Here is an 11581-nt window from a genome sequence, read left to right as displayed (position 1 = left end):
ACGACAATCAAGCGGGGCTGCTTTGACCTGGATGGTGCGGAGCTTTTTGAGTGTTGTTAGAAATGCCGGGGTTAATGGTGCCAAGGGATGCGAGAGTTGACACCATGTGGACTGGGAATCACCCATTGCCTATGGTCCTGAAAGTCAGGGCTGCTCTGGACTTCTATGCCAGCTGCCCGTTTAAGGGCAGCATGGGTGACTTGTGTGGCATCTACAGCACACAAGTGCACAAGGGAGGTCGTAGATGTTGTATTTGCGAGGGTGCACACGTACATCATCTTGGACCTGGACCAGGTGAATCAGGACGTCAGATCCATGGAATTCATCCATATAGCAGGCACGCCCCAGGTGCAGAGTGTCATCGACTGCACCCACGACTGCACCCACGACTGCACCCACGACTGCACCCACGACTGCACCCACGACTGCACCCACGTGGTTCTGGGGTCTCCCTGGTGGCATGGGGCACCATTTATGAAATGCAAGGGATACCACCCCCTCAATGTCCAGATTGTCTGTGACCACAATCCCCGGGGACCGTCCAGGCCAGTTACGTCTCGGGGCGCTGGCAGGTCCCAGCCACCTTTGAGGGGAAGCAGAGGCTGGAGGGGTGGCGTCTCGGGGACAAAGTCTGCCCGCTCAGGAGGTGCTGCAACGAGGCTCGTGTGTCAATGCGCGCGCTGGTCTGGGCAGGTGATTGGACGGATCAAGATGCGGTTCCGGTGCCTGGGTTTGCCGTGGGGGGGGTCCTCCAGTACCGCCCACCCACCCAATTACCTGAAAATACTGGCGGATATGAGAGGCCTGAGCGTTGATGTGGAGGGAGGGAGGGGGGGGGGGTGTGGCAGGTTTGGTAGGGTGGGGACTGGCTGGACCACTCTAGCAGTAACGCGGATACACTGCGTCATCAGTGTGGGAGGTGAGAGTGTCATAGTGCAGCCATGACAACATGGTGGAGGATCTGTATGAATGAATCAAGTGATACAACAGCTCTATTACAGAGGTCACTTATCTCTACTAGTTCATTGAGGGTCCAGGCCTACTTTGGGCTGCATGGCTGTTGCAGTGCTGCCCTCCTCGGTGTGCGGGGCTGGAGGTGTGTCGCTCACAGGGAGGGGGTATCGGATGGGCTGGACACACCCTGATTCCCCCGGATGGATGGCACCAGGCTGCTGGGCCCTCCAGAAGCCCCGCCGTCCTCCGGTGCTGTCACTTGTGGATTCCCACCATTGCCTGCACCATGCAGTTGGAGCCCTGCTACATGGAGCTCTCGGCCTCAGCACCGGAGGTCATGACCTAGGCCATGGAGCGGTTATGGAGTGCACGTCCTGCGTCGAAGGCTCCACTGCGGACGCTACCCTCGCAGCGATGGCCTCGTTGTGTAGGAGTGACGACACCAGCTCCTTCCACCAGAAGGTGATGCACACGCCCCGTCTGCCTTGCTGTCCGGTGAGGGGTGCGGTCATCCTCTCCTGGCCCTCGCGGCTCTGCTTTGGTAGCTTCACAAGCTCTGGGGCGAGTGTACCCAGGGGCAAGTCATTGGCCAGGGGGCTCAGCACAGCCCCTGGGCTCCATCATCCCTCCGAGTGTGGGATCCCTGCTACAACCCTTGCCCCCACCTCCCCCTCTGCACAGCTGTGGCCCAGCCCTGGCAGGACAGCTCAGGGGCTCTTTCCTCAATGGGGCAGCACAGGTTCGTCCTGCAATATAAGACAGATCGGGGGGGGGGGGAGAGTAGGCAGGGGTCCTGCCGGGTCAGAGCAAGTCTGGCACGCGTGGGGCGTGAGTGGGAGTGGGTATGCGAGTAGCAGATCATCAGGGCGGCACGGTAGCACAGCGGTTAGCACTGTTGCTTCACAGCGGCAGGGTCCCAGGTTCGATTCCCGGCTTGGGTCACTGTCTGTGCGGAGTCTGCACGTTCTCCCCGTGTCTGCGTGGGTTTCCTCCGGGTGCTCCGGTTTCCTCCAACAGTCCAAAGATGTGCGGGTTAGGTGGACTGGACATTCTGAATTCTCCCTCTGTAATCCAAACAGGCGCCGGAATGTGGCGACTAGGGGCTTTTTACAGTAACTTCATTGCAGTGTTAATGCAAGGCTTTCGTGTGACACTAATAAAGATTACTTGGTATTGCAAACGCCAACTTCATTGCAGTGTTAATGTAAGGCTACACTAATAAGGATTATTATTATTAATCTACTGGAGGGGGAACCATGGGGAGTGAGCCGGGGTGGGGGGGGGGGGGGGGGGGGGGTGATTAGGGAGGGCGGCATGACAAGAATTGGGATCCTGTGAGATGGCTTCGAGAGCGATCGCTGTGGAGTGTGAAGGGTAATGTGAAAGGTGCGACAGGAAGCACGAGGAGATGGACTTACCCCGTCTGCACCATTGCTCCGTCCTCGTATGGAGCGAGCTGGCATGGGCCGTAGGCGGCGTTGATGATCTTGCGTGACCACGGGTACAGGATTCTCACCGCATGGCGCTGGGATTTCCCATTGAAGCCATGCCATCAGGAAACCCGCAGGTACGGACAAAGAATTCCGAAAATCGGAAATTTCGGCCGTATCAGTGGGACACTGTGAGGCTGTGTACACTGGTATTTGAGAAGCACAAGTCCTTTGCTGAGTTTGTGTGCGCAGTGGGCAGGGGGCGGGGGGTGGGGTGGAGGGGTTGGGGGTGTTAAACCTCTCCAGCTGTCACTTGGAGTCCACCCTCAAGCTGTGGATGAATTGGATCGGGCCGGCTCAATCACAGCCCGCTCCGATTAAATATTTGGCAACATTCGCACGTCAGGGCTGACAAACAACAGGCAGATGTGAGGTGGGATGGGGGGGAACAGGCACAGGGCAGCTGGGGACTGGGAGGCTGATCAAGCTTGCCGACGGGGTGAGTACAGAGCACGGACACTCCCGGGATTCACCCACCACAGTCCCCCCCACACCCCCATGAGCCTCAAACAGCCCCACTCACTGCGTCTTGTGAAAAATGAATCCTCTTCAATTTAAAAAAGGAAAATAATACAATTCAGTCGTATCCTAATGAAATGTTCCCGATCCAAAGAATGAATGATTTAACCTTAAAAAAGACTTCAGGACAGAAAGCAAACCCTTCGCTTCCCCCAACACAGCGACTGAATCATTAACCCTTCGATTACGCCCACACAGTTACTGAACCATTAAGCCTTCGACTCCCTAACACGGCGACAGGGCAGCATGGTAGCACAGTGGTTAGCACTATTGTTTTACAGCTCCAGGGTCCTAGGTTCGATTCCCCGCTGGGTCGCTGTCTGTGTGGAGTCTGCGCGTTCTCCCCGTGTCTGCGTGGGTTTCCTCCGGGTGCTCCGGTTTCCTCCCACAAGTCCCGAAAGACGTGCTGTCAGGTGAATTGGACATTCTGAGGGCGGGATTTTCACATCGGGCGGCTAAGTGTCGGTGCCGGAGTAAAAACAGGAGTGTCCGGCCCACAGGGGGCTAGCACGGCGCTGGATTGGCCCACGCCACTCCAGTTGCCAATCACGGCCTGAACCCGGTGCCGCGGGGTCCATGTGAAGTTCAGTCGGCGCCAACTAGCGCATGTGCGGTGGCCTTCTTCCCCGCGGCGGCCCCGACGCCAAACGGTGCAGGGCTACAGGAACCGGCGCAGAGGAAAGGAGGCTCCAAGCCAGAGAGGCCAGCCCGCCGATTGGCAGGCCCGATTGCGGGCAGGGCCACTACGGAGGTCCCCCCCCCCCCCCCCCCCCCCCCGGGTCGGACCGCCCCTCCTCCACCACAGGCCGCCCCCGGACACTTCAACGCCGAGACCCGCAGGCTCAGAGGATGTTAGAGCGGTGCCGGCTGGAGTCGGAATTTTTGTGATGGCCGCTCAGCCCATCCGGGCCGGAGAATCGGCACATACCCCGGCCGGCACCGCACTGACCACGACAGTGAGAATTGCGTCCTGGCGTCGGTGCAGCGTGGAGCGATTCGCATGGCACCGCACCGATTCTCTGACCCAGTGGGGGGGTCGGAGAATTCCGCCCTGAATTCTCCCTCTGTGACCCGAACAGGCGCCGGAATGTGGCGACGAGGGGATTTTCACAGTAACTTCACTGCAGTGTTAATGTGAAATGAAAATCGCTTATTGTCACGAGTAGGCTTCAATGAAGTTATTGTGAAAAGCCCCTCGTCACCACATTCCGGCGCCTGTCCGGGGAGGCTGGTACGGGAATCGAACCGTGCTGCTGGCCTGCTTGGCCTGCTTTAAAAGCCAGCGATTTAGCCCTGTGCTAAACAACCCCGAATGTAAACCTACTTGTGACAATAAACATTATTAAACCATGAACTCGTCGACTACCCCAACACAGTTACTGAACCATTAACCCTTCGATTCCCCAACACAGTTACTGAACCATTAACCCTTCGATTCCCCAACACAGTTACTGAACCGTTAACCCTTCGATTCCCCAACACAGTTACTGAACCATTAACCCTTCGATTTCCCCAACACAGTTACTGAACCATTAACCCTTCGATTCCCCAACACAGTTACTGAACCATTAACCCTTCGATTTCCCAAACACAGTTACTGAACCATTAACCCTTCGATTCCCCAACATAGTATTGAACCATAACCCTGCTATCGATTCCCCAACACAGTTTACTGACCATTTAACCCTTCGATTCCCCAACTCCGTTCCTTGAAACCCATTAACCCTGCGATTCCCCACACACAGGTCATCTGACTCGTTAACCCCTTCGATTCCCCAACACAGTTACTGAACCATTAACCCTTCGATTCCCCAACACAGTTACTGAACCGTTAACCCTTCGATTCCCCAACACAGTTACTGGACCATTAACCCTTCGATTCCCTAACACAGTTACTGAACCATTAACCCTTCGATTCCCTAACACAGTTACTGAACCATTAATCCTTCGATTCCCTAACACAGTTACTGAACCATTAACCCTTCGATTCCCCAATACAGTTACTGAACCATTAACCCTTCGATTTCCCAACACAGTTACTGAACCATTGACCCTTTGATTCCCCAGCACCGTTAACTGATTAACCTTGCCATCGCACCAGTTTGTGTACAATGAAATATTTTACTTCCACAGGTACGGAATGATTTAACCTTCAATCACCCAATACACGTGTTGAACCATTAACCCGCCAATAGCGCCACTCAACTACTGTACGATGGACCCTTTTATCACCGGCACTCTCCGACTGAACCTTTAGCTCATCAGTTACCCAGAATGCGCACTTAAGAATGATCCCTTGGAATCTTAGACTTGTTACAGTACAGAGGGAAGTCAATTGGCCCATCATATCCATACTGGTTCTCTGCAGGTGCAACTCACCTAGTCCCACTCCTTGGCCTTCTCTCGTAGGCCTGTAAATTCTTTCCATTTCAGCTAATGATCCAAATGTCTTTCGAAAGCCAGGCAGGGCAATCCAAACCCTCATCACTCGATGCGTGAAGTGGTTCTTCCTCATGTGTCCCTCGCTTTTTATCAATTAACTTCAATCTGGCCCCTCTGGCTTTCCACCAATGGGAACAGTTTCTCTCCTTGGTCCAGCCCCCTCCTGAGTTTGAACATCTCGATCAAATCTCCCTCTCAGCCTCCTCCTCTCCCAGGAGAACATTCCCAACCTCTCCAATCTCTCCTCATCACTGAATTTCCTCATCCCTGGAATCATTCTTGTAAACCTCGTCTGCACTCTCTCCAATTCCTTCACCTCCTTCCTGACGTGTGGCACCCAAACTGGTCAACAATATTCCATTTGGAGCTGGCCCAATAATTTAAAACGTTTCAGCATGATCCTTAGAATCACTAACGATGCAAAAGGAGGCCATTCAGCCCATCTAGTCCGCGCTCACCCTCTGAAAGGGCACCCTATTCCCCCCCCCCCCCCCCCATCCGCCGCCCTGTCTCCGTAACCCAACCTAACCTGCACATCTTTGGACTGTGGGAGAAACCGGAGCACCCGGAGGAAACCCACGCAGACACGAGGAGGAAACAAAGACAGTCACCCGAGGTCGGAATTGAACCCGGGTCTCTGGCGCTGTGAGATCGCAGTGCTAACCACTGTGCCACAATGCCACCTTTGCTCTTGCACACTTTGCCCTCTTAATAAAACCTGGGGCACTGTATGTTTTATTAACCACTCTATCCACATGCCCTGCAACCTCCAAGTATTTATGCACACTGATACCCAATTCCCTCTGCTCCTGCACCCCCCCCCCCTTAACCTTGCTTGATATTATTTCTCAATGATCTTCCTACCTAAATCAATCAGTTTAGTTGCACAGTTGTTAGCACTGTTGCTTTACAGCATCAGGGTCCCAGGTTCGATTCCCGGCTTGGGTCACTGTCTGTGCGGAGTCTGCACGTTCGCCCCGTGTCTGCGTGGGTTTCCTCCGGGTGCTCCGGTTTCCTCCCACACGTCCAAAGACGTGCAGGTTAGGTGGATTGGACATTCTGAATTCTCCCTCTGTGACCCAAAAAGGCGCCGGAATGTGGCGACTAGGGGCTTTTCACAGTAACTTCATTGCAGTGTTAATGTCAGCCTACTTGTGACAATAAAGATTATTAGCTGTACACCGAGGTTTAGGCCAATCGTATCAAGAACCCCAAGACACGGGAGGCAGTGGTGTCGTGGTATTGTCACTGGACTAGTTATTCAGAGACCCAGGATGATGCTCTGTGGACCTGGGTTCGAATCCCACCTTGGCAGATGGTGATATTTGAATTAAATAAAAATCTGGAATAAAAAATCTGGAATGATGCCCATAGACAATTGTCGATTATTGTTAAATCTGGGGCTGGTTTAGCACACTGGGCTAAATCGCTGGCTTTTAAAGCAGACCAAGGCAGGCCAGCAGCACGGTTCAATTCCCGTACCAGCCTCCCCGAACAGGCGCTGGAATGTGGCGACTAGGGGCTTAAACTAGGACCGCTAAAACAGTGACTGCTCGTCTGAAAGCTGTGACCTCAGGGACGGGACATCTTGATCAGGCCACTGTCTGTAACTTTCTCTATCCAGGGCCTCAACCAAGAGCAGCCAGCTCAGCAAAGGTCAGAGGTCAGAGGTCAGGCTCAGTGCGGGTCCAGCACTACATCGAGCAGTGTGTTCACCAACCGACCAGTTGGGACAGTTTTTAATGACTGGGTCTGTCCCGAAGATGAGACAAGTGAAACCAGAACACCCGCGTTAATAAAAAAAGGACCTGACCATAATCAGTCGGACTCGATTTTTGTTCTCCCTCCCAAGGGTCCCTGGGGCGATCAATCACTTTTCGGTCAATGACCGCCATCGCTTGTAAATTCAGCCGGGAGCAGAACACTTCCCCTTCGGTCAGAGGAGCATCAGGCACCAGGATCAACGTTCATCAAGGCATTTTAATCAACCATGTGCGGAAATCACCCAACTCCTCAACGCCGTTCAACAAAAGAGGAGGGACTTGCTAGCATGAAACAGGTTAGGGGACATCCGGTTCAGCGTCGATGTGCTGCCTCTTTCGAATTTACAGTGCAGAAGGAGGCCATTCGGCCCATCGAGTCTGCACCGGCTCTTGGAAAGAGCACCCTACCCAAGGTCAACATTTCCACCCTATCCCCATAACCCAGTAACCCCACCCAACACTAAAGGCAATTTTGGACACTAAGGGCGATTTAGCATGGCCAATCCACCTAACCTGCACATCTTTGGACTGTGGGAGGAAACCGGAGCACCCGGAGGAAACCCACGCACACACGGGGAGGATGTGCAGACTCCGCACAGACAGTGACCCAAGCCGGGAATCGAACCTGGGACCCTGGCTCTGTGAAGCAATTGTGCTAACCACTGTGCTACCGTGCTGCCCTTTGAAAGAGCTGTCTGATTATAGCGTACAGATGCTGGAAAATGATATTGGAATAGATGGGTGCTTGATGGCTGGTGCAGAAACGATGGGCTGAAGGGTCGCTTTCTGTGCTGTAAAACTATTTGTCCAACAACCCCTGTTCTTTACCTGGAGCCCCACAAGTGTCTCCTTTTCGAGTAGTTATCCAGTGTCTTTTCGAAAGTTATTCAAAATACATCCCACCAATTGGGACCAACTTTGGTTGGGCGTATCAGAATCCGTATTGGAATCCACAGAATGCCGACAATGCAGAAGCGAGGCCAGTCGGCCTATCGAGTCCGTATTCATCCCCCATCCTCCTTAGGTCCACTCTCCTGACCTACCCCTGGTCCACCATCTGCAAGGCACAAGTCAGGCATGTAATGGAATACTCTCCACTTGCCTGGATGAGTGCAGCTCCAACAACAGCCCCGCCTGATTAGCACCCCCTCCACAAACATTCCCTCCCTCCACCTCCGATGGACAGTGTCAGCCGTGTGCACCATCCACAAGATTCACTGCAGGAACTGACCGAGGCTCCTCAGGCAGCACCTTCCAAACCCACGGCCACCACCATCTAGAAGGACAAGAGCAGCAGATACCTGGGATCACCCCCCCCCCCCCCACCTGGAGGTTCCCCTCCAAGTCACTCCCCATCCTGACTGGGAATATATCGGCCGTTCCTTCAGTGTCGCCGGGTCCAAATCCTGGAGCTCCCTCCCTAACAGCACGGTGGGTGTACCTACACCCCAGGGACTGCAGCGGCTTCAAGACGGCAGCTCAGCCACCACCTTGTCAAGGGGCAATTAGGGATGGACAATCAATGCTGGTCCAGTCAGCGAGCCCCACATTCTGAAAATGATGTATCTTTCTATTCCTTTCTCACTTTAGTATTTCTTTAGCTTTCCCGAAATGCTCTGGCTTCAAATGTTCCTCGTGGTAACAGGTTCCACATTCACTTTCTCTCTGGGCTAATAAGTTAGATCGTTCATGATTCTGCATTCGCACATCCTCCAGACACATTGTTTGGTTCTTCGCTTGCCTCATTACCACTCCTTTTGCCCAATCGCCATCGCCCCGCCAGTCACTTAATCTCTCCTAGCCTCTGACCTTTGAAAAATGTATTCGTTGATGGGATGTGGATGGCACCGGCTGGGCCAGCATTTGTTGTCCATCCTTAACAGCCCTTGAACTGAGGAGCGATCTAGGCCATTTTCAGAGAGGCAGTTGAGAGTCAACCACATTGCTGTGGGTCTGGAGTCACATGTAGGCCAGACCGGGTAAGGACGGCAGATTTCCTTCCCTAAAGGACATTAGCGAACCAGATGGGTTTTTACGACAATTGACAATGGATTCATGGTCATCGTTCGGCTTTGAATTCAAATTTCACGATCTGCCATGGCAGGATTTTGAACAACGGTCCCTAAAGCATTCTTTTTGGGCTCCAGATTATTGATCCAGTGACCATCTCATCACACCATCGCCTCCCCCATCGGGTGGCACGGTGGTTAGCACTGCTGCCTCACAGCTACAGGGCTGTGAGACCGGATTGGGTGCATGTTTGTGTGGGGTTTGCACGTTCTCCCCGTACCTGTGTGAGTTTCCACCGGGTGTCCCAGCTTGCTCCCAGACCCAAAGATGTGCAGGTTAGGTGGATTGTGTACTGATATGGATATAGGTATACCAGGGAAGGGTTAGTTATTACATCTCAGTGTAATTCAAACACTAGAGGGCTCCACCAGTTCCCAGTATAAATATCAGAACTCAGGGAATCTTGGGAAGTCAGTTAAGTGCTAACAGAGGAAGCAGATAGATCACAGCTCAAACACTAGTTTAGATTAGAGAGAAGTAGTACAAGGTCATCATTAGTTAATTCTAGATTACTGTTTAACAGACTCAATCTTACTTTATTAATAGTTATAGCTCTGTAGAGTGCGCAAACTCTATTTAATTTAATCGTTATTCAATAAATCAGCTTTGCTTCAAGTTAAAAATTGGTGGTTTCTTTATAATCAACTCATCGGACCATTCTGGATTACAAGGCAAAGAGTAAAGACATATTACCACAAAGTGTAAGATAATAGATTGGTCATGATCAATTGTTCCTTTGTGTCCAAAAGGCTACATGGGGTTACGGGGTTACAGGGCTAAGGCAGGGGAGTGGGTCTAGGTAGGGTGCTCTTTCAGAGGGTCGGTGCAGACTGGTGGCTGAACAGCCTCCTTCTGCACTGGAGGGATTCGATGATCACAGAATCCGTGATTGTTATCCCACGTTGCAGAGTTTGCCGCTGAGCTCTGAGCCGCCAGTTTCGGTTGCCTGTCTGAGCTTGAATGGGGCACAGAGCCAGGAAGGCGTGGTCGCACTCTGGTCACACTTCTCTGCAGCTTGTCAAACAGGATCCACGCTTCACTGATTCAGCCCAGCATCGCAGGACAAAGCCGGGTCTTCCCGCAAATAAAGCCGGCAGGATCGGGCCTTGAAAACAAACAGACGAACAAGGAGGCAGGAGTTGGGGCCTGGAGCCAGCTCCGCCATTTAGCAAAGATCGTGGCTGACCTGATCGTAACCTCGAATCACCTCCTTAGTCACTCCACGGAGGACTGTCACACAGGAGGAGGAGAGGGGAGATTTCCTGCCCCCATTTTCGGTGGGGGAGTTGAGGGGGGGGGGGGGGGGGAGACAACAGAGGGGGAACCAAGCGGGAGAGCCAAAACCTGCGTGATTTCTCCACTCGATTGTTCCTCTCCCCCCACGTTAGACTGTTCATTCGTGCTGGTGTTCCGTGAATCGTACCCCCGCGACGTGCACCTGGCGAACAGAACTCGCCAGAAACGCACAGGTGAGGACGCCACCCCCTCCCCTCCCCCCTCCCACCAGGGGCGCGAGGGGTCGCACCCCGGCATGGTTCCCTGGCGGTGCCCAGGTACTGCCAAGGGGAGGGTTCCATGGAGGGTGAGGGGGGGGGGGAGTTCTGTGGGGAGGAGCAGTAGTTGGGAGGGGCGGGCACTCCCTTTTTTAAGATTTGGGCACCCTTTAAAAGCCTAAGTTGCTGACGGGATGGGCTATGAATGAACTCGCCCTATCAGCCTGATGTCATGGGACGCGACCCTTTTTTTCCCCAAAGCGTCAATCAAATATGGCAGGAAAAGGCGTTAGCGCGGCCGGTGGACTCCGCTCCGCTTTTCCCACGAGCCGACGCTTTGAAAATAAATCGGAAAATTCCACCCAATGACACTGCTCCCAGAAGCAACAGGCCATTCAGCCCAACACATCCATGCTGGTATGTATACTCCACACAAGCCTCTTCCCACCCCTCTCTGTCCCACGTGGCAGTGTACACTTCTGTTTGTAGAATCATACAATTCTTACAGTGCAGAAGGAGGCCATTCAGCCCATCGGGTCTGTACTGATCCCCTGCTAGAGGATTCAACCACGAGCACACTACCTGTGCCCATTCCCCGCCCTATTTCCATAACCCCACCTGACATCTTTGCACATGAAGGGGCAATTAATCACGGCCAATCCACCTAACCTGCACATCTTTGGGCTGTGGGAGGAAACCGGAGCACCCGGAGGAAACCCACGCAGACACGGGGGAGAAGGTGCAGACTCCGCACAGACAGTGACCCGAGGCCGGAATCGAACCTGGGATTGTGATGCTGTGAGGCAGCAGTGCTACCGTGCCTCCCATTCAATTAATCTTTTGTGTTAGC

General features: G+C 53.4%; 1 protein-coding gene across 1 annotated transcript in view; it reads right to left on the bottom strand.

Moving 5' to 3' along the window:
* Positions 1 to 7852: 7852 nt before the first annotated feature.
* The window catches only part of LOC119975953 (suppressor APC domain-containing protein 2-like), a 34246-nt gene continuing 30517 nt past the window's right edge, over positions 7853 to 11581 (bottom strand). The window contains exon 2 of the mRNA XM_038815934.1: positions 7853 to 8225. Within this exon, the coding sequence (XP_038671862.1) occupies positions 8173 to 8225 (53 nt within the window). The 3' untranslated portion in view covers positions 7853 to 8172. The remainder of the gene's footprint in view (positions 8226 to 11581) is intronic.

The sequence above is a fragment of the Scyliorhinus canicula genome, chromosome 13, assembly GCF_902713615.1.
Source record: "Scyliorhinus canicula chromosome 13, sScyCan1.1, whole genome shotgun sequence".
Classification (NCBI taxonomy): Eukaryota; Metazoa; Chordata; class Chondrichthyes; order Carcharhiniformes; family Scyliorhinidae; genus Scyliorhinus; species Scyliorhinus canicula.
This window is presented reverse-complemented; position numbering and strand designations above follow the sequence as displayed.